The 24,001-nt window shown below is 46.0% G+C and overlaps 1 protein-coding gene across 2 annotated transcripts; it reads left to right on the top strand.

Annotated features, from left to right (window-relative positions):
- The first annotated feature begins 386 nt into the window (after positions 1 to 386).
- LOC144100883 (uncharacterized) lies at positions 387 to 18,298 on the top strand. Of its 2 annotated transcripts, none has more exons than XM_077633792.1 (2): positions 387 to 718; positions 17,263 to 18,298. In XM_077633792.1, the coding sequence occupies exon 2, from the start codon at positions 17,274 to 17,276 to the stop codon at positions 17,736 to 17,738; it is 465 nt and encodes a 154-aa protein (XP_077489918.1). In that variant the 5' UTR covers positions 387 to 718; positions 17,263 to 17,273; the 3' UTR covers positions 17,739 to 18,298. The 2 variants fall into 2 exon arrangements, with proteins under 2 accessions (XP_077489918.1, XP_077489917.1); XM_077633791.1 differs by having other exon boundaries at positions 390 to 718; positions 17,258 to 18,298.
- Positions 18,299 to 24,001: the final 5,703 nt, after the last annotated feature.

Here is a 24,001-nt window from a genome sequence, read left to right as displayed (position 1 = left end):
CAGCTCAGGTGCTTCAGTATCGATGGCAGATGCCGGGGCTAGCAAAAATCTTTTCCTTCTTTTTTACTATTATTTTAATAAAAAAAAAACCACTACCAAGTGCAAAGATCAAACAACTTTATGCAAACTGGGATTATAGAGAGTGGCTCTCGCAGCCTCCACGGCGGAGTCCGCCCAACGTACAGTCGAGATATCGCCCTGGGACGCGAGCCGTGCGACGACGGCGTCACCTGATAACGCTGTGACGGCAGCAGGAAGTCTCTCGCCCGACGCTCACTCGCCGGACTCTCTTGCCCACGCCAGCAGAGTTTTGTTTTACTCCGCCATTCTTTTGCACTGGCGTCCCGCCTCATATCGGTGCGTTCTAGCCTTCTCTCGGCACACCTCTCCCCTCCTCAAGCGCAGGGCATTCATCGCAGCTATCCCGTTTCCCCGGCACTCACGTAGACGACAGCCATCGCCAAACGTCGTCGTCTGCTCCACGTTCGCCGCTTCGTCTGTCAATCTAAAAGCCGTCGTCTGCTAGATGCCGCTCTCAAAGTCTGCTTAGAACTAGCACGCTTCGCTTGGTCTGTCTGTATCCAAGAACAGGAAAGTTGCCCGGACCTCATCTTCAAACAGTGTGACCTTTTGTTTCGGGATTTCCTACCGGCCGTCGACGTGAAAGTCTTCGTTTCACGGCGCTCCCGACCACTCCCACATTACGTCTACCTGCACGGTGAGAAACCTTCTTCAAATTCCCTGCCAGCTAGTATGTAAATCCTGCTTACTATATATTCGAATAATTTTCTCGCGCTACAGGGTTGCAAGGAGCAATTACAGGGCATTATCAACAAAATAACATAGCATTATTAGCAGAAGCCGGGCATTATAGCGCGTAATCAAATCTCCATTTTTTTCGAAACTCTTTCAATTTATTTCAATTAAATTCTTTTATTTTTCCAGAAATAATGAATCCTGGAAGGGGTCAAGAGCTAAAAGCTGTCTCGACAGCTTGACTAGGCCCATGACCCCCTCTACAAGGCAGTAGTGGTTTACAGCAACAGGTAGTGTCCATATTAATTGACATCAAGAAATGCAAAGAACAATTAGTTATACAATAACAGAAATGCAATTATATTATTAACTAGACAGCGTATGATTTCAAAATGTGTCTACAATAACTGTACTTATAGTTTTGAACACAGCACAATACTAACAAGAGAAGTTAAGCAGACAGAAATATAAAGAAAAATAGAATACATACAATGTTCTTGAAAAACAGCACTTGCAAATGAAAAGGTAAACACGCATAGCCATTCATTCTTTGAATAGAAAATACATTCTCAGTTCTTTTACGCCGCAACTCATCACACATTTATGCTCATTTAGAATAAATGGCAGATTATGCTGTAGTGACTGAAATTTATAATTATTTCGAAATTTCGGGCGGACCCAGACATCATCATTACGCGTGGATAGTGTAACATGTCTTCTTTTAGAGATCCTAGATTCATTAAAAAATCCTGAAAAGCTACAGTGGAAAAGTAAAAAGACCGGAGCAGGCGATATGGATACATATATTCAGCACTAATGATGTTGTAGCTTATAAAAGCACTTCGCGTGGGAGACAGGTAATCAAGGTTTGCAATATGTCGCATAATTCTCTTTTGAAGTACAACTATCTTTGCAACGTTTCCTTTTGTCGTTGTAGCCCATACTAGACCACAGTAGTCGATATGTGAAGCAAACAGTGCGTGATAAATTTGGATTTTGGCCTGTGTTGGAAGAAGATGTCGGCAGCGAGATAAGATTCCCGTCACTGCGGCCAGTTTTCTACAAACATCTTCTGTGTGTTTATCCCAACTTAAGTTCGAAGAAAACGTAACCCCGAGAATTCTATGTTCATTCACTACTTGAACTTCTTGGCCCTGGCATCTGCCAGCATGTATCTTTTGACTATCTTATTTTTAACTCTAAATATTACTGCTTTCGTCTTCTTAGGATTTATCCTAATGCAATTTAAATTGGACCAGAGGTGTAATTAGTCAAGTATTTGATTACATTTGATAATTAAATCGTCTACATAAGGACCCGAAATTACTATGCTGCTGTCGTCTGCTTACATGATAAATGTTACGTTTGAATCAATGATCACGATATCATTTACATATATATTAAAAAGCAAAGGGCCTAACACACTGCCTTGTGGTACACCGTTTTGCACTGGTAAAAAACGGGATTTCTGAATATCTATGTACACTGCCTGCTTCCTGTTTTCTAAGTACGACTTTATTAAAGCAAGAGGTGTTCCGCGGATTCCATTAAGTGAAAGCTTGTAAATTAAAATATTATGGTTGAGGCAGTCAAAGGTCTTACTAAAATCGATAAACAGGCCGAGTGTGAAAAGGTTTTCTTTAATATTTTGCACAATAATTTCCTTAAGCGTTAGCAGGGCGGTTTCTGTTGATCGCCCTTTCCGGAAGCCGAATTGGGCGTCACATATAATATTCTTACAATGGAAAAATTTAGACATGCGAGTGAATATCACCTTCTCTAATCCTTTAGAAAAGACAGGAATGACAGAGACTGGCCTATAATTGCTTGTGTCGTTTCTGTCACCGCCCTTGAATATGACGCTCACCTATACTTTTCTTCATTTCAACAGGATAGACGCCCGTTTCCAGAATCAGGTTAAAAATATGAGCAATCACAGGAGCTATGAATTCTATGACATACTTAACTGGTTTTGTTTGAAGGTTATCTGTGTCTATGCATTTCGCGATCCAACGGGCCGGTTACCGTTCCAATCAGATGGACAAAGGGCCAAATGTTTTCTCGAATGAAGATATTCGTCGTAATTACTTGTTGTCAATAGCAACGTTTGATGAGGGAAAAAAAGTTTTTTGAAGAAAAAGCAAAACAGCAGCAACTAGCTCATTTCTCGGTGAACATCTCAGCCGCGCCAAAAGGAAGGAAAGGAGAGAATAAAATAAAGAAGAGAGAAAAAGGCGCCATAGCGGAGGGTTTCGGATAAATTTTTACCGCTGACATTTATTTAAAGTATTTAACAGATAAGACAGCGGTCTACGCCGACGCCGCCGAATACTCTGATCGCGATGCTTTTTCGCTCGTGGTTGTAAACTACTGTGGACAGCCGCAGGTTGCGTGCTCCATTCCCGTCAGATCGTCAGAAGAGGCGGAGGAGGCGGCCATAGCCTTGACGATGGTCTCCACCTCTGCAGAAACCATCTTCAGCGACTCTAAATCTGCGGTTCGTAATTTCGCCAAAGGCCGGGTCTAACCCGTCACCCTATCTCTCCTCCGTTCCACCAAGGACCAACTCCGCCTGATTCAATTGATCTGGGTCCCTGCGCACTCATCCCATCCAGGGAACGAGGCGGCCCACAATCATGCCCGTCGACCGGGATGTGTTGTCGCCCGTCCCGCGGACGACGACAGATCATATGGTTACATTTCATGGCATAACCATGCACTACCGCTTAGGTCGACTTATATATCCCCCGCACATATTTCTCTAACCAAACCCCAAGAGGTTGCGTGGAGGCAACTCCAAACGAACATCTTCCCCAAACCGGCGATATATGCCCGCATATACCCTAGGGTCTACTCTTCCTCCTGTCAACTACTATGTGGCCAACATGCCAATCTATCCCACATACTCTGGGCTTGCCCTCACGACTCCCCTCCGCGAGGTTTGCAGCTCTCGAATCCAGACCAGTGGGAGGCCGCATTGCTCAGTTCCGACTCGGACACACAGATCCGGGTCCTGACAAGAGCCCTAGAAGTCGCCGAACGCCACGGGCTCATGGCCACTTGATGGGGCTACAACCCCACACCAACTGGTACCTTGGCCGACGAAAATAGAGTTTATCCTCCTCCTCCTCCACTGGCATTGCTTCGTACACGGCCGTCTTGCATTTCGGCTCAATCAAATTGCGGATGCGGAAAAAAATTGAAAATTAGTTACAGCTGGTTTTGAGGAAAGGAAATGCGCGCTAGCTGTCTGACCATGGTAGACACCTCACTTGCGCCCTGAGGAAAGGGAGGATGGTGGGAGTGAAAGAAGAAAGAGAAGCAGGGTTGCTGTAGTGGAGGGCTCCGGGATAATTTCGGCCACCTGGAGATCTTTAACATGCACTGACGTCGCACAGCACATGGGCGCCTTTTGCGCTTCGAGCAGTAACTATTGCACCCTCGGTGGAAACCAGTAGTACCGAGAGTGCGAAAGCTTCAGTTACTATATGCCTTTTCTTATCTAATAAAACTGCGTTTTCTCACATGAACAGTAGGGGCTTATCATTTCGTCTGTGAGAGCAATAAACTTGCGAAAATAGCTTAGCAGAATATGATATAGAGGACAACATTTTATGCTTGGCATTGCAATGTTTGGAAAGGAGAGCCTGTATTCAGCACAAGTGCTCACATTTCCCGGGGATTTCATTGATCGTATATAACTAAACTTATCTTAGTCCATCGCTGCAACTTCTTTCTCAACTCATGCAATCAATGCTCATGCTGGAAATAAAACACATTGAACTGAACTGAATTGAATTGCCTTAGTTCAATTCCCCGCCTCGTGAGTACACCCACTGTCAGACCTATCAGGCAAACCTGGCAGACCTAAAGCATAGCAACTTTTCCCTAAACTCACGTTTCACTCTGTGTATAGTAAACAAGAGTTGTTAGCTTGTCCTGCGTCACTGCTCTCCTGTCCCATTTCCTCTCGCACTGTATGCCCTTTTGTATGTAGGGCGCTCGGCTACTGAGCCGGAGTACTCGTGTTCGAACCCGACCGCTGCAGCCCCGTTTCGATGGAGGCGAAACGCAAAAGGCGCCCGTGTGCTGTGCGATGTCAGTGCACGTCAAAAATTCCCAGGTGGTCGAGAAATTATTCCGGTGCCCTCCACTAGGGCACCTCTTCCCCTGTACTGTGCGTTGTTAGTGCACGTTAAAGAACGCCAGGTGTTCGAAATTTTCGGAGACCTTCAATACGGCGTCTCTCATAGCCTGTGTCACTATGGGACGTTAAACCCCCGTAAACCAAACTAAACCATCTTCTTTCACTCCCACCTTCCTCCCTATCCTCACGGCGCGGTTGAGTTGTCCATTGAGATATGAGACTGTTACTGCGCCATTTTCTTCCCTCAAAAACTACTAATTTTATGTTTCGATAGCTAGCCTAAACCGCTACCTTAATGTCGACATGCCTGTATGGATATAAATAAGGGCAGCCGATGTCCGGGAACATGTGTGAGTGTGTGTGTGTGGGGGGGGGGGGGGGGGCGCTGGGAAGTCTGGGGCTACAGCAGAATTGTCCAAGTAGAGAGCTCAGGCATTTATGGATAGTGGCACACAGCGCGTTTCTGGCCAGAATCGTCCCGCACACGCGGAAATGATACCCGACGAAGGTGTCTTATACAGACGGCACAGTCCCGAAACCCCCTAATTTTGGGGCCTGGAAATGTACCAGATATATTTCGCCTCCCCTTGGCGCCGTCACTGGTAGTAGAGGGGCAGCGGTTCGACTCCCTGCTCGACCAATTTTCTTTTTTCAACGCAACTGTTTTTCTTTCTTCAGAAGGTGGTGAAATAACGTTATGATCCTGTCGATCAATGAAGAATTGTCTAGTGACGTCATTACTGTTGTATTGTGTGATCGTTGTGGAGTGTTTGAATTATATACCCGCGCGAGGTCATGTGGTTGTGACGTCACGACCCTTTTGACTTAACGCTGTCGTGTTAAAAAGAGGTATATTGATCGTTCTTTTTTTTATTTCGTCTCACTGACCTGTCGCTCATTCCCTATGCAGACCTTCACAACCACGATTCGTTTTTCTCTTTATCTTCGTTTCGATTACTGTGGTGCTTTGCCGATTTGCATTTTCTGCCTCTACCTGCAAACTTTTAGAACCTGTCTGAGTGTTAATGACCATGGCGTACTAAAATCATACTTTTCCAAGCCTACACACCTGGCTGCGGAGACCAGTGAAACTGCACCTATTCACTACACCTGGCGCTGATAAAGCTGAGCTATCGCCACGTCATACTCCCGCTCTGCTGATGCACTTCAAAACGGCCACCCGGCGCTGACAATATATCATTTCTTGCGTCAGATGGCTGCGAGCTCAAGTGCCTAGATGGAGCGCCCCACCAAGAGGGCCGAGAGTATAATTATTGCCAAGGGAGAAAGCAGCTCATGGGGATCAGATAACATGAGATATGTTGAGGGAAGGCATGGACATCGTGCTATAAATGTTATCCACCCTTTATATGCAATGGCTAATGACCTCGAGCTTGCCGGAATCTTTGGTGAACTCTGACATTATCTAAATCTACATGAAAGCGGCACTGCAAGATTGCAGGCCGATCAGCTTACTGTCAGTTGCCTGCACGGTATTCGCTAAGACAGTCGTTAACAAAATGAAGGCAACATTAGACTTAAATAAACCAGACAGGCTTTCGTAAAGGGTACTCGACAATAGACCATATTCACATTATCAGTCAGGAGATCAAAAAATACCCAGATAATTGCCAGCCGCTATATATAGCTTCATAGATCACGAGAAAGCATATGAATCTTTCGGAACCTTAGCAGTTATGCAGGTATTGCGGAATGAAAATACTGGCAGATATCTATAGTAGCTGCACAGCCACCATAAATCTCGATAAAGAAAGCAGTAAAATTCTGATAAGGAAGTATGTTAAGCAGGGAGGAACGATCTCGCCAATGCTTCACCGCTTGTTTACAGGAGGTATTCCGAGGACTGAATTGGGAACAGTTGGGAATAATTGTTAATGAAGAATACCTTAGTAATCTGCGATTCGCTGATAACATTGCCTTGCTAAGTCACTCAGGAGATTAATTGCAAAGCATTATGAATGAGTTCGGGGGCCGCTAAAGCCACCTTAAGAGTGGAATGCGACAGCGTCGGGTTTCACATTTGTCGCAGCTTGTGTCGCAACCTCTGTCGTGTGTTCGCGTCAGTTTCTTTGGAATTGTCGGTCCCGCCATAATCTGACCTCTGGCTGCAGTAACAGGTATCTGCTGTGCTGTGATAGGGCCGACATTCGCATATATCACATTCTTGGAGGAGTTTTGATTTCAGTTCTCTGGTGCTGTCTAAAAACTAAGTTGCTCACAATCCGGTGGACAGGTCAGTGATGACATAACAAGGTCATGCGACCTCTCTCGACCAATCAGGTAATTTCGTCTAGGACATCGGCGGAGTTTTGGTGCAACGGCAACTCTAATGTTATCGCACTAAAACGCGAAAGCCCTTGGCACATGCGTGACCTTCCAGGTATAGACTACCCTCTGTTTCCCCGTATTCCTCCGCACTGCCCACTTCGAAATTCTTTGTTTATAAAACACGTACATCAACTATTCAAGCCGCGCCACACCATGAGTACATAACACACTGTAACCACCAATACGCCTATAAGGGAGTTAAAAGGAGATAAGTTACCTTCTAGTACACTTCCAAGAGGATAGATTACTTCTTTTTTACTCCTTTCTGTTTATATTGTACCGCCCGAACTCCACCCCCTCTTGCCATTTAAGATAGTATGCCATGCAAGCCTAGGTGGAAGCCAGAAATCTGATAGATGAATTACACCGCAACAATACTGAGTTGCTTTAAACTGCTGCATTACGGCGGATTGATAAGTATTACACTAGGAGGTGTCAGCGTAATGGACAACTATTGTCGGGTAGATAAGCGCTCCATTACACATAATACTTCAGCAGTCGTTGCAATTTCGCGTTGAAGTGTTTTGATACAGTGATCGCTCCAATATTGGCGCATTTCACTTGCCGTATTCCACGGATGGTACAGCTAGGACAGATCTATAGATAGCAGTTGCACCTTGCATACCCAACAATTCTGGACAAAAGCATTTTTGAACGGAAACCAGTTTATGAAGCCAATTTTTTTCATATATTGCAAGCTTTCACTACAAAATATATCCACAGATCACCCGGTGGCAGGTCTCACTATTTTTTTTTCTATTAACGTTTTTGCTTATGTCAAAAGCATTCCCCATTGGTTTTCTATGGCAGTCCTAACTGTTCGTTGCGATCGATGGAAGCACATTAAAAGAAAGATGTTGCCATATATCAAAAGAATGGACCATTACCTTCAATATTTCCATAACATTATTTTACAATTTTCCAATGAAAATTTTTGTCCAAGAGTGTTGAACATGAAAATGCAATAATCCCAGGAACGTAAAGAGTGAAGCCAAGTGTGATTCTGCGAAATACTCTCAGTAAGTTAGCCTTTCGCATTGAGATAACAGTCCATTGAATGTCGACCCAGTTGCGACGATTTGTACGAGGCAGAGGAGGAATATAAAAGAAGAAGAAAAATAAAAGTAGGTATTCCGTCAATTCCCTCCCCAATGCACTCTTTTTGCTCTCATTCGAACCGACATGAATACGATTAGATCACACTTCTGGCCGCTGACAAAAGAATTCCTCCCGTGTGGTAATCGTGTCAGGCTGACTGAAGTCAATTAAGGCGCACAGCAGTTGCGTCGGACAGAGATATCTTCCGTTCGGCGTAATGCAATGCAGCATTCAATCTATGTGCAGTTCGGACACGGGACCGAAAATCGAAAAGAAAACGAACGACCGCGGCGCGACGCACAGGAGAACAGTGACAATGATGCTTAGAGCGTAAGCTCTACTTCACGACCGAAGCTGCAAGAGCCGAGCCATCGCGTAAGCCTTGACCTTGACCTTGAATAAAAACGACAAATATTACCGCGACTGGGATTTGAACGCGTGATTTGAACGCGCAAATCAAACAGACAAATCAAACAGACAAACAAACAGACAAATCAAACAAACAAATCAAACAGACAAACCAGCTTCACTGGCCACTGCACGAGAGCACAATGCTATCACCGCAGACGATCACGCCTCGTGTTAAACTACAATGCACTCCCGCGCTGTGCATTGTATATCGTCGTCAGCTATAAAAGCTGTCGCTAAGCCATGCTCTAAGCTGGCAAGCCTAGCTCTACGACAATGGCGTCACAAACGGCTATTCGTTCAAAATTACAGAGCACTTTTTCTAGCCGTAAGTGCAGAAACAAGCGTGAAGCAGCTGCCACTAACTGCTGGGACTAGCAGCTGTTGTACTGATTCAATAATGCCCGGGATTCTCACTGCGATGTCCGCACCTTTCTTGCACCCTCCATCAAGCACACAGTAATGAAAGTACACCCTTTTAGGCTCCTGAAATTTGGTGAGAGGGTGCTCCCACAATTTACGGCCGTTTCCGCAACCTTCGAGAACCCGAATTCTGCTCAGAACGCTCTTTGTTACGGTTTGAAATGGGGTGCTGCATTTAACACCTATTTTCTATGCAGTCTATAATTGGTGGGAAAAAGCCTAATAGTGCTTATTAATAATCATCCATTTCCCAGACGCATCGCAGCCCTCAGGAAATCATCGAGAGGCGATTCAACCGTGCATGCTTCGGCTTTAGGTGCCATAATTTTTTTTTCTGAACTGTACGCAATTATATTGTGCCAGCTAGTACCTAACTCAAGTTACTTACGAAGTCGTCCGTAGGCGCGAGCTTGGGACTTCCACATGACTCCAGGTTCTGTACCAACCATACTTTCAAGCAGACCCTTCGAGATAGGTGCTGGATCAGTGCCCACCCGGAAAGGTGCTGGAAAATACATCCAAAGGGTGCTCGTCCTGGGACACGCCCATTTGCGTCGTAAGGGTGCAAACTTCGTAGCTGCTGATAACGCGCACCGCCCCTGGCATTAACTAACATGAGAGGTGGTCTTTGAATCTATTGGCCGACGGGTCGATTCCAGGTTCTTCAAAAGGTTTGCGGCTTTTTGTTTTTTATTTGCTTCTATATCCCTTTCACGAGACCAGTCTGTGCACATACGCAGTGTCTCGGCGCCGTCTATTGGAATGAAGTGGTTAGCGCCGTTCACGGCCAGCCTTTTGTGGCGAGACAATGAGAGGCATAGTTTCGAAACTTCTAAATGGGCGAGCAAACATTGTATTATCTGACTGAAATCTGCGGGAGTGCTCTACAAAGATTCCCTTGGAGGCTACGCAAAGGGTCAATCAGCAGAATAGCAACAAAGAGTTCGCAATGCTCATCATCTGCAGCGCCCTCTAAGGGGCGTGTGCAATTCTGATTATCGAAGGACGATCGAACGATACACAGAAGGCAGTTTGACTCCGCAGCACTCTAGATCATGACATCCATTGCTCTTCCTAGTTGTCAGGCGTCAATCATGGCATTTCGGCGAAACCAACTGCAACTTCGTTAAACAAGCCTTCCAGACCACGGCTCGGTTGAAGTGCATCGTTCGTATGGCCTTCGAAAAACCACTCAAAGCGGGGCTCTAAACACTGCGGTTCTTCACGCGAGCCTCCCTGATAGAGGGCTTGCTATCTCTCCATTCCATTGCCGGCATTTTGGCGCAAAAAAGAAAGATGCAAAACAAACTGTGTTGAGAGCAGCAAAAAGGAAAGATCCAACAAGTAACGCACCAACCACTTGTTTATAGGAAAGATCGATCAGTGGTGACGTTGCACAATACTACGTTCTCTTCCGTGCAGTCTCGCGATGCACTATGACCGTGCAACCCTGCAACGTGTTGCATTACGATGTCGTGCATGTTTGTGATGATCACATGTTTCAGTTTTCGTCCCTGACAATACAACGGCCGCATACCTTTAGTGAAACTGTTAGTATAGATAGCACTGTGTTCTCAGTAAAGCCCATGAAGGCACGTTCTTTCGATAAGGTCAGTATTGTGTACTCGTATTTCATTATAACCGGTTGTTCAGCGTTTCCCCTTTTGTTTTCCAGTTAGCTGTGGACTGAAGCCTATTTTGAGCGCGTGCGAACGGCAAATGACTCAACGGCTTTCGGGATACCACGGTCGAAATGACCAGGAGGCTCAGGTGTGCGCGTTGTTGTGTAGTCGACTTGCACTCGCGCGGTATTAAATCTTCGCAAGATGTGAACCGTAGCGCGATATTCGGGCAGGCAGACAGATCTGCACGAAGGCATTTTTGCTAAACCACCTTAAAAAATACAAAAAATACCTGCAACTACGTTTCGCAAGTAAGTCACGGTTGCCGCCGATTTTTTGTAGTAAGCGCTTGACATTGAATCGCACCCATAAATGGCATCGGTAAAGCGAGGTTAAAAAAAGAGAATCATAAGTCTGAAGTTGCGCAAATCTTGTAACACTGCCAGACGACAAGAACCTGACCTTCATGTGCAGCGGTAAACGTGTTGAACACACTCGAGCATCATCATTATAGATAAGCAAAACAGGTATTCAGAAGAGGCAGGTGATCAGAGGTTTCAGGATAACCAGGCCAGCTCGTGGCTCGCGAGGGTTCACTAAGTCAATGGGGGCCGTATCACGCAACCGAGATAACCAGACAGCCATCCTGTTTAGTTTGGAGCTGTAAAGAGCAAATATGTTTTTGTCCTTGAGCACTGCCAAGGTAGTCGCATTGTTCGTTCTGTTTTGTGTTTGATACCAAAGATTCTTGGTAGCCCTCCAAATGGCTGCCAACGCAGGCAGTCGTCCCGTTTAGCCCAGAACGATAAAGAGCAGATATACGTATGTCCTTGAGTGATGTTAAGGTTGCCTATTTGTCCTCCTTGTTATTAATCTGTTGTCTGCTCTCATTGGTCGTCCTCCAAAACATGTGCAAGCATTAGGGGTGCATAGTAATTTGTGCATCATGGTCTGGAGCTTTCCCTTTAAAGGAAATAATTAAAACATGTATTACATTGAAATCAGAGTCTGCATAGTGTCTGCAAGGTTTACAAATGGCGCTTCGCAAAGCAGTGAGAAATTAAATAAAACAAAATTTCCATAACTTCAGCTGACGTTAGCATCAAAACATGCGCCAATCTTACGCGGCATCCTGACAATTTAAACGTTATATTTACGTCAAACTAATTGCGGTGACACGATGTTGCTGTTACATGACCCCAAGGATACTAAATAACCTTCACGGAAAAGGCATTAATATAATAAACCTCCTTGTAAGTAAACTTCATGGACTTTTTTTATTGTGCCAGTAATCAGACTTGTACAGCTATTGCATTTGTCTTTATGAGTTGTTTTCTGCTTCTGCGTCTGCTTTCTTGTGTATGCTTTCGTAAATGACTGAAACCACCGTTTCAGTGAGTTATTGGTGTCCTGTCCATGTTGTAAGGTCGGTGAGACAGAAAATCCACCCTAATCTTTCTGCGACAAAAGACGTCGACTATAAGTTCACCGGCGTAGGAGATCGCATCCGAAAGCTGTGCGCTCTTGGAAAACACCACATTACGAACTCTCATTTGCACGTTAAAGGGTTCAATTCTGTTTTTTTATGGGTAAAGTTGATGAACGTAAGGTACAGCTTATTGGACCGCCCCTAGAACAAGTGATGTCTCCAGAAAGAGGGAATAACACCGCAGCGGTGGTTCAGCAGTTCGAGCATCGGCCTCTCAGGCAGGAGGTGCGGGGTTCGATCCCCAGTGCCGCCGGGCACTCACTTCTGATACATTGTGATACATCTTGGGTAGACGAAAAATGCCTTGTGCCAGGCGCTCTTTGGCGTAAGCTGTCCTTGCGCCATAAAAACATTCATAAAGAGAAAGACGGAATCGAATGAGGACTTGTGAGGTTACTCAGAACATGGTGCTTTCAGATTTGCTATCACCGCTGCGCAATTCATCGGCTTTATCCAGAACTCCCCGCTAACTGGCATTTTCTCCACACAAGTCTGCGTAGACACAACATCGCCTCTGGCAACCGTGGTCTCGAAGTATAGCTCAATTTATACAAGTAGCCGCTCTCAATCTGGACCACGTTCCACGTGGAATTTACTGTTTGTCAGGGTGACCCGAACGTCTGTAATGGGCAGAAACATTACAGAAAATCTGTTGTGATGAGAGAAAATTTTCTGTACTGTTTTTCGACTTGGAATAGAGGAGGATGCTACAAATTAGTACCCATAATAAATCGCCACAGTATAAAGAAGGGAAGATATCCGCCACCACTGCTGCAGTATAGAACACCACACACGACACGCCGAGTTCTTGAGTTTGGTACCCGGCGGTAGCGCTCTGTTATCTCCCTATTAATCTCGCGCGATAACCATAGCAACAACAAACATAACTTCCCGCTTGTAATGATGATTATGATAACGCTTTATTATGAAAGGTTGGCTCGATCGTTGGCCTTAAATTTAGGATTGGGGAGTAGGAATACATGTGGACGGGTAAAGACGAAGCCACATACGGTGCGTTTGCCTCGTTTCCGTGGGTTGTTGTGCATGCACGGATACCGAGACGTCGCTCAGCTTATTTAAGATAACGTTGCAAACTTTCACAGCGAACCGGGCTGCACGAGCAAGTGCATTCCGGGAAGAAACAACCCCGTACGTGCCCGTACGTGCCAGCGAGCCAAAGAGACCACGATAACGAGTGCCCCTTATCCGGAGAAAGTGAACGGGTTCTTGTTTATCGAAAGATAGGATGGCCCGGTTCCCGAGAAACGCCACGTCAAGCTGCCTATTTTTGAGCATAGGTACACACATATACACAGACTCGTGCCAAGAGAACGGCAGGCTTCTCAAGAACTACGGCCCAGATAGCACTGCTGCTCTTTCCGGTACATGCGAGTTCACTCGTACTTGAACTAGCGCCGCGAGCTTGGACTGGTAGCTTCAGAGTGCCTTGCAAGAGAGTGCGGCAATCTTTGGGAGGCCGCACTCACAGATTGCAGATTGCTCACCTCGGAATCACGCCGTGCAACTCAAAAGGTGCTCCCTTGAAAGGTTGTGAGCATCGGTGACGGCAATACAATTTTTTTTCCTCACCCTAAATTAAGTTCCAGATTGGTTTGAATGTAGCAGAGCGTACACGAGCAAATATCTAAACTCGCGGTCAACATTCTGTGGCCCTGCGGCCGAGTCTAGAGAGGAAATGGAAGGAGGCGGGCCTTTGTATCCTGAATCCGAAGCGCAAGTGTCATTTCGCGGCAGAATGCAGTCCTCAAGACGACGGGGAAGATGCTAGCAAGTTCACATAAAAGAACCACGCGTTTAACAGTTGAAAGACCCCCGCCTGTCGCCCCTCGCAATGAATAGAAGGGGGGCTGTCAAGGCATGGCGGGTGAGGGCAAAGAATGTTTTTGTACAGTAATTGGCCAAAAGTCTATGGTCCCTCTACTCGTTCACTGGCCGGACTACTCAGCGTACTGACAGAGCATGGTGACCAAGGTCCTTCCTGCATAGCCCTGGCTGCAGAGCCACATAAAGTGTTCTCTTTACAGCACTGGCTGTGTTGCAGGAGTTTCTCCTTGGGTACTCTGGCGTTGGAAGCTGTTTTTATTTTTTCCTCTGTCGGATCTTCTTCGGAAAGAGCATTGTGGAAACATAGAAAAGATTCAATACATGAATTGAAATTTATTTTGGTTACGCAGAAGTTCAGTTCCTCCATTTAATTTTTTTCCCTATGCACGTTTGAATTATTGTCATGGGGAAATAACTTCCTATAAGCAAAGCACTCTGACTTCATTGTTGGCACAACTGAATGTGTGAGATTGCAATTTCCAGTTTAAAACATTTTTCTTGCTTTTCTCCAGTATTTCTCCACTCCTCGTGATTAGTCGGCTTGGTAAGTCCTATTGCCCAGCAGTCTCTCAGACTGTCTCAAAATGGAGAATTTCCTCAGCGAGCTCCTGCAATTCACATCAGACAGTAGTCATCGCTTATCTCTGTCCCGAGAAACCTCGGGTGCTCCTGGGCGCATACGTTTATTGCCGCTATTCGTCTTAATTTCGAGAATGGCCCACAACACAAGATAGCAAGAAAGATACTAACACGCCTTGCCGACTCCGAGATAATACCTTCGAGAACCCCTTGCTCATATAAGTCTTGCGATGACGTCATAGTAGCCACCATGTATCTGAAGCAGGAGTATGCCTAATTATGCGCATTCTCCGAGTCCACTGGCCATCACGGAAACTTTGGAAGCTATGCACGGTGCGCCATCATGGCACCTGTGTTTATGCGGGTGGTTACAGGGGACTGCTAGGTGACAGAAGTGTGCCACAAATTATCAACCTTAACTAATAATCTGTCTTTAGAGTGAAGCAGCTACCAGCAGTATTCGGCAAGGCTAGCTTTTTGCAATAACCTCAACCTCAACTAATGTCAAGTGCCATCTATGTGCACACGGCGGAATACTAGTATAAATTTCATTCAGTCTTCTTCGTGGACATTTACGTGCTAAAGCAACGCCTATTGGAGGCCTCCTGGTTGATTTCACCTCCTGTGCTTATTTAGTGTGCATCACAATCTTTGTTACAGGCTTTCTTGCATTTCGCCGAAGTCGAGAACCATATGTAGTGCTCGGCAGCTGAACGCCAGAGCCACTGAGCAGGCAGGTGAAAACTGCACAGTTAGGAAAGATCGGCCGCATGCTGGGTGTTAATCGTGCTAATCGCTGTAAGAAGGGTGTCACAAAAGCGTGAGTGCCATGTATTCTCGCTTTTAGGTTACAGATAAGCTTATCCATCGCCACTTTTTTATATATCGAATGATAAATGTACCGAACTGTTTCGCGATCCCCTTCGAGTTCGAATGTGCGGGTGCGAATGTAATACAGATGAGCGCGGTCAACAGTACTCGATCGGAATGTCCGCGAAGTCACCAAGCTGCTTGTAGGCCGGTTCGTCCCGACGTCCAAGATAACCAAAGAAACAAGGCAGATTTGAGGGGGCACTTCCTAGAACAATGTCGGGCGAGCGAAGCCGATAACAAGCTCACGCCCCGATGCATATATGTGGATAAAAAAAACATGATAACAGAGTAATGACGCCACCAGCAGCGAACGACAGCGATAACACGTCGCGTGAAAGCACAAAAAAAAATCCGAGGCTCCAGGCCGTACTATCCAAATTAGGCGAACGGCGATGGTCGACATGCATACACCGTTGTCAGGCACAACGTTTGCTTGGAAGACGCCGAGGAAGAACTCGGGCATCTTTACAAGTAGAGACAGCTTTGCCGACTGCATGCAAGCTCGGGTAAAAAGAGATGGCCGAGTGGTAATCGCTCATTGAAGTCCTGCTACAGTCGCCGCCGTGAAGTCCGAAAGGATACCCTGACAAAGCTATTCGTGTTGCACCTCACAGCACTTATGCGTGCACGTAATTTCTACCCGAAATATTCATGACGAACCACCGTTACTATGTGAACTGCCTCCCTACTGTGACCGTAATCCCAAAACATAAGATGAACAGCCGTTTCGATGATCGTCAGTGAGTCAGCGTAGCGTCAATAGACGGATGTAACAACATGGAGCTCGTAACATTGCCCTGTGCCGTCATCTGCAAGCTTAAAAACATAATGTGCGAAGTTTGTCACTATGGCATTAATTAAGTTTTGTTGCGGTCAATCTGCAAACTGCAAAACTGTCTCGCCGACAGATATGTCAACAGCATGACTTCGCCAAGTTAGCGCTGCAGAATGTAAAAATGAGAAAAACGTTGGCATAAGGGGGCCAACTTTTTCAGCATAGATGTGAACATCGGTTTTGAGGGTTCTCGATCCAAGGAAATCGGCTTGGCTTTCGAGTTGTATGTCGCAACCAAAAAAGTTCAAAGGGACGCCTAATTCCAATGTGTGTTGGCAAAGCGACAGCATTAACCGCTTTACCGGAAGTTCCGTCACCAGTCCGGCATTGACGCCACTTCCTTCCAGCTAATGGGAATGACACCGTTTGGTGCCGTCGACGCCACTTCCCTCCAGCCAATGGGAAAGCTCCTATCTGGTGGCCTCGCTTCCCTCCAGCCTTTGGGCGAATGTTATGCCCGACTACACATTTGGGCCCCATGGGGCCTCTAATGCAATCCCATTAAAACTCCTGCATTCACCTGTTATCCACGTGAGCCTGTATGAGCTATGATAGCCATGTGGACTAGGGTGCGGGCTCTCTTGAGGATGCGCCATTTGTGGTCACATGGTCAAGATTAACCAGTGAATCGGTGCACTAATGGTGGTAAGAGGAGTACGACACAGCTGTTACTGTGACATCTTCATCATGGTGATTGAGGACAGGAAATCTGGGAGCGCTTTTTTAAGTAGCTAAGATCGGTGTGGGCCTGGCGGTACCATCGCTTCATAGTGACTTAGGGGCTGTGATGAACTAAAAGCCATTTTTTTTAATCCACCCTGTCTTCTCCGCAGGGCAGGAGGCCACGACATGGTAAAGTTCCGGTTACCCTCGGCGCTGGCCCGTAACGCCTGGAGGACCTTCAACGCCGGCCTCTTTCTCATCGTGATCGGCATGGTACCGCTCCTGCTGAGCGTGACGTCACGGACGCCGATGGACAATGTCTTCCTGGCCGGCCTCGCACTGGCCAGCGTTGGGGGCACGCTATTCCTGGTGTCCTCTTGCGTCGCCATCTGCGATCACGTGCAGAGCGTCTCGCAAGTGCCTGGAGTCAGCGTCGAACCGGTGTGGACCATTGACGCACCGCCCAGCTACGAAGAGGCAGTCGCCATGCAGCGACCTCAGTCTTTCCCAATACACAGTTCATCGCCCGTCGTGACCTCCACAGACAGCGTTGTCGTCACCTTGTCCGATATGCCCGACCCAACGATGACATCTGCGAAAGCAAAGTGCGTGACTCTGACAGGGCCAGAGGCGAAATCGTCCGCATGCTGAGGATATATCAACAGGGTTCCAGGTCGGTTGCTTTCGTTCGGGTGATCTCTGAGGATGATTGCGGCTAGACTGCCGTGTGACACTGTCACATGGCGGCGGCTTCAGCTGGACGTCATCGTCAGTCGACGTCAGGGCAGCGCCGTTCTGGGGTTTGGACCACAAGCCTCAAGTCTGTGCAGCAGTGCACAACCTTGTTAAGGCGGTCACGTGTTTTGTCCAGGCGGACTGCAAAGACCTCAGTGCACCTGCATGAACAAACCCTGATTTGATGAGCTTTGTCATGCATGCCTTCACTGTGCGTGCTCCAGAAGACAAGGACTGCGTGTGTGTCACGAAGTGAAAGGAAACCAGGAGAAAAGCGGGCTCACGTGGACTTGGAAACACGTCTTGAACGGAAACAGATCTGAAGATAGCGCGATGGTTCTGCAGCTGGCAGTGTACCATTTGCGCAGTACAAAACTGTGTGTGTTGGCTCAGTGTTGGTGTGTGGCACCTGGTAAAACGTTCATAAACAAGATGAGCATTAGGAGCAACATAAAATATTTATTTCCAACTAAACACCCAGACCCTTGACCAAATCATTCCTTGTGTGTAGCTTTAAACGAAAACATAACGATGGCTAGATGTATAAAAGGTGCGTGCTCGCGGCGAAAGCTTGCTGCTAAAGCGAAAACAAAAGCTTCTATAGCGACTGAGCAGACTGACTATTCGCTGCCAAGTCTGCGCCGAATGCCTTACTTTAAATATTTAAAAATGGGTTTCCGAAGAAAAGTTATGGTTTCTTCGACATACAGTACTTTCAAAGGCCAGACGTGTTATTTATAAGGTGGTAAACTAAAGTTTTTTTTTCTAACTATTACTGTCAGGAACCTCATTGCAATTAGATTCCCAGCCGGCTATTACAAATCGTTATATTAGTTTCTAGATTTTTTTTTTAAAAAGCACGGTTCAAATCGGCACTTCGGCGCAAAGGATTCTGGTTCTCCTCTCGTAAAACAGAAACCAAGCGGCTCAAAAGCGCACACTGGCACACCCACGAGCTTACCTCTCTCGAAGGCGTACACGTCACCTGCCTTTTTCTGTGACATGCGGGCTGCAGGGGCCAGATGGTCACCGATGCCTGCTGTTATTCCGCATCGCATCGTAACCGGAAGCGTTATGAAGACCCACTCAGCTGGGACCGTCCTCCCATTGGCGACAGGCACAGTGGGACACCCCAGTTGTTGCTCATGATCCCAGTGTCGCTCATGTGGCAGACGCCCCTCTGCGGCTTGCCACTTAAGCCCGATAGCGACAGAAGAGGGATCGATCACGGCTGCGCACTGCTTTGTGCAAGTCACTCAGCCCCTCTCTAGGGACAAGGAATTTAGGCACTGATAACAGATGGCTGCCAGTTGATTCTAGGGCCAGAAAGCATGCATCACTATCTGCAGGCTCTACGCGGGTTTTACGGCGAAGTATATAGAAGCTTACGACTGTATCAGCAATGGCATTTTAATGCAGCCGCACACAAAGGTAAGAAGGCGGCCGAACAAGTGGTTAAAGTGACTGAGAAACCTTCGTTCAGTGGGATTAATGAAGGCCTTGTACTACGTGCACCTCACACCGCACAGTAGACTAATCGCATCCCAATAACGCAAGGACCACTAAAGATCGCCACCAATTAACATGGACGATTTGTCACAAAAGAACGTGATGGCGACAAGCGTGTCGATGTCTGCGAAAGGGTGCGCCAGGGGACTCCCAAGGGACCGTATACGGACATTTTCACGCTACCGCGTAATGCTTTTAAGGCGAACTTGTGTCCCTCATGTTTCTGTTCGAGAGGCGAGCGGCGTGTTCGATCTATGCTGCATGCAGCTCGATGTCAGAGTCCAACGGACGGGCGAAGCGCGCACCCCGGAACCTGTCGGCATTTCTTAGAAAGCAGGCCTGTGAATGTGTCCGTATTTATGCGAGTTTCTCTTTTTGTCTTTTCAGTGTTTCTAAGTGCGCGGCTGTCAACGGCGCCAAAAAAAAAAAAACCGGAACAGCGGCAGTGTGGGCTGGAGGGACGAGCGAGAAGCAGCGTGTGTGCGGAACACCTAAGTGTACCAATGAGGGGGAGGCTGTACGAGCGGCATAGCACACACATAACACGCTGAAGCATGCATGGGCTTGGACAAAGAACTAAAAAATGGCTAGGGCTCAACGTGGCTTGAACCTAGTTGTACGAGCAAAAGCTCTGTTAAGCATGGTCTCCACTGTCTGAAATCAAACGTCAAGGTCCAGGTCAGGTACAATGGTCATAGTCATATGACCACAAGGTCACACAATCATAGCTTGGCCCATACCATCACGCAGTCAAGTTCGGTTTGACCTTGTGAGTCATTGAAGGTCATTGTCTCATCCACATCGAAGTCGGAAGTTGTACCGTGAGGAGCAGAGCTCTAACTCTAAACATATTTTTTGTGTGTACAAAAACAAACGGCGCGATCGACGCACGGGAAAACGAGCACACAACGAGCTGACGACGCGACGTCGTAGAAAGTGCGGCATTCCGTGCAACGTCAAAGCAGCTGACTAGGCCAGCCCTTCACCCGTCAGTCAGAATGATGGCCGAATGGAATGCCATTCACTGAGATGTCACGCTAGACGCTGGGGCAATGGTTCGGATGCCAGCGTAGGATAAGGTTGGCTTTTCGAAAGGTAGCACGAAAGGGCTCAATTTGAACTGTCATCAATTTCGGGGGTGCACACTGCTGCAGTATTTTGTAGAGAATATTTTCATCATTTCCATGGAGGCGAGATGCATAAACACTTGTGTGCTGCGCGTTGTGTCAGTGCAGGTAAAGGACCCCAGGTGGTGTAAATTAACCCGAAGCCCTACACTAGAGCGTCCGTCATAGCCCATGTGTCGCTTCAGTATGCTAAACCCAAAGTGTAAAGAAAAACCAGTTTAAGTATGTCACTTTTCCCTAGAAGTTGAAGGTTAGCTTCACGGTGCCATGATACTGTGGTGTCACATATGACGTCACCAGCTACTTTGACACCGTGAGAAATACAAGCAGCCTATTCAATAATACTGCGTCAAAGGTTGAGCAAAATGAGCTGACAACAACCTAGACGTAGTAAACATCAAGTATCAAAATCAAATATACAATGTTTAAAATTGTCCTCATTGTCCCTCTAATGTGTGAAGCACAGAAGACAGAGCACAATACTTGGATCTTTTTCCTTAACTTTTATTGTATATGCATAGCTGGACATATATATGTACGCATAATGGAGGCACATGATCACGATCGCGGTTGCAATAATACACCGTTATGTACAGTTACTGCATAAAAACCGCGTAAAACATGTGCAGTGAGCAAACAGGCTGCGCAAGCGCAAAAGAACTAGAAAAAGTTTCTCGCTGAACAAGACAGAGATGCAAGGTAGCACACAGGTGCCCACAGGTGCAATCATAGATTCATGAAAAACATCCAGCGAGAAAGAAAAATGACCAAAAAACAAACTGGCATACGCGAAAAACACAGAGTGTACGTGACTTTAGTGTACAAATTTAATAACAAGATACGAATGTGTTCAAGCATGTTCTTGTTTATTTTCACTACACACCGCGAACTTTCTCCAAGATTGCAGCTGAAAGCAGTTACACAGTTTGCGCTTCAATCACAGAGCCTTTCGCTTGATTACCAACCCCGTTTCTGAAGACTTAGAGGCATATTTGGTGAAGAAAGGTGCCTCAACATGTTTTGCCAGCTGTCTATGCTCAAAGTTCCAGACAGACAGTTATTTGATCATATAGTATCGGCAGACCTCTCACAGGTTCCACATTTCAAGAACTTCAAGCCAGTGGCTACAGAATTCGTAGCAATACAAACTGAGGTGTCCCCTGTGGGCAGTTAAGTGAGTTGCTTAGAACTACTTAAATCACCAGAGCTCATGTGTGGTATCTCCCTTAGATCCTATAAAAAGGTCAAAGAAGATATGGATTCAAGACTGCAGAGTTGGATCTGCATGTCCTAAAGAAATCCGACAGGCATGGCATGTTTCAGCATAATAGGTGCCATTAGTGGGTACAAATGGCGAGTTTAATGTAAACTAGGGTGTACACCTGTTTTCAATGAGCAGGCAGCTTTCACAGAATATGTGGTCTAAAATAACAGTAGCTAACAGTTCCCAAAGCCCGTAAGAACAAGCTTGCAGACATGTAATGTAGCAAATCTTAAGCAGAGAGAACAATGTTTCTATTTAGGGCACAGAGCTGGTGTGTGATATGCAGATTAACAAAAAGCTTGGGTGCCTTTCTTAACCACATTCTTAAAGTAGAAAACGCAACAGCATTTAGCACCCACTAATCCACCTTTTTTCCATTTTCTGGAGTGGCCTTACTTTTAAAACTTAGGGGGTTTTTAGGATTTTTTTGGGTGAGCCAACTCGAAATTTTGGGGGTCCTCACATTTTCAACTCTGGCGGTGCCCTGATTGGCCCACTGGTGGTCATGTGGTGTTGATGACATCACGACCCTCTCAACCCCATTCACAGACCACGGGGTGTCCTCAAATCTCTACTGGCATAGTGGTGCATCAGTTAGTAAGCAATGCACCACTGCCCCAGCAGGTGGGTGTTTCAAACGCAGTCACTAGTGAACCTTGCGAGACCCAAGTTGCCCACCCTGGACTCCCGTAAGGCTCATGCACAGTGCCATGGTGGGAAGATGGCAAATGCATCGAATTTGGCAATGGTGGACAGTTTGCTCACAATACGGTGGGCAGGTCGTGATGATGTCACGTCTCGTCACGTGGCCTCCCTCGACCAATCAGAAAATTTCTCGGAGAATTTCAAATGTTGCCGTGTCCTCCAATTGGTCAACTGGGGCCACATGACGCTGATGCCATCACCAGTGAATTGACCAAACAGGGAATTTCGTTATGGGCAAGACTGAAATTTTTCATGAGGAGACAGTCTAAATGCTCTCGCATTAATATACACCAGATGGCACTAGCATCACAATCGCAGAGACAGACCAGTGCGCTACACAGCTACAAAGTGAATAAGCCTCATAACCCCATGCGATAAAAATATGATGTTTTTTAAGAAAAAGAAACACTCACGCTCAAAGTAATGCAATGAGCAGGGTGCACTTTCATTTGGGCAATGCTGGAAACAGTCCACACTGTGTACCATGTACAAATATTGCGAACACTGTTTTCATATTGTAAACATGTGAAGCTCGTCATAAACAAGCATTCAGCTCCTATTATATCGCTCTCTCCCTGACAGCCCACAAATTGACGTCAATTGAAATTAACATCTTCATGAACAAGTTATGAACTGCACTCACAACCAGTTTGAATGTTACAGTCCATTCTGGATGATTTGAGCTCGAAAAGAAAGTTTTTTCAAATTATACACAGTTTGAATCAAGGGGGACCTTTTTTTAATGAACTTGATGTTGATGAGGTTAAACTTTCAGTTCAAATAGACTCAGTTTTCTATTTACTATCTGAATTAATAAGAGTCCCCTGCCAATACCAGAACCAGTCAAACACATAAGAGGTCTAGATCCCAGCTGTGCGAGATTGGCAGCGGTTAAATGGTTTTTACTTGCACCAAAGAAGAAACTATTTCATCATATCCAATGAAAGTTTCAGTCCCTTGGTAAAACACAGAGTGGATATGAGCAAAATTTACCAAGCTCACAAGATAACAACAAAATCCTATCAGAAAACACTTTAGCTAGCTGAACATAATTACGCAATCTCCAAAAATGAGTCCTTGAACTGAAAAGCAATGCAAAAATGCATGAGATTTTTTCCTCAAGAACAGAAATTTACTGTGAAGGCAGTTAGCTGCATGTTGTGCTTCTTTCAATATTCATGAGTGCGAACAGGATAGTAAAAATTGTAGCAAAAGATGTAACACTCAAGATTCTCTGTGCAACTAATGTCAAAAAGACCTCGTATGAAATTCTTTGGTGCCGTTGCAATGTAGCCTCTGTATGAGACAGATGGCTTGAAGTAATCTCAAACTGACTAGAAATTGTGTGCATCTCAATGTATGCAACATGAAAAAAACATTTCCAGGCTTGTAAACTTGTACTTCCACAGCCCACAGTCCAAATGGCATGGCAGACATGGCTCTACAGATGTTGTGAGAAAAAACCTGCTTTTCTAGCCATATACTGCCAGGGCTATTGACCTCCAGACACCTTCCAAGACTTGCATTTTCAGACCTTACCATCACCAAATACCATAGCACTGTTAATGCTGATC

Source organism: Amblyomma americanum, chromosome 8 (genome assembly GCF_052857255.1).
Source record: "Amblyomma americanum isolate KBUSLIRL-KWMA chromosome 8, ASM5285725v1, whole genome shotgun sequence".
Lineage (NCBI taxonomy): Eukaryota > Metazoa > Arthropoda > Arachnida > Ixodida > Ixodidae > Amblyomma > Amblyomma americanum.
This window is presented reverse-complemented; position numbering and strand designations above follow the sequence as displayed.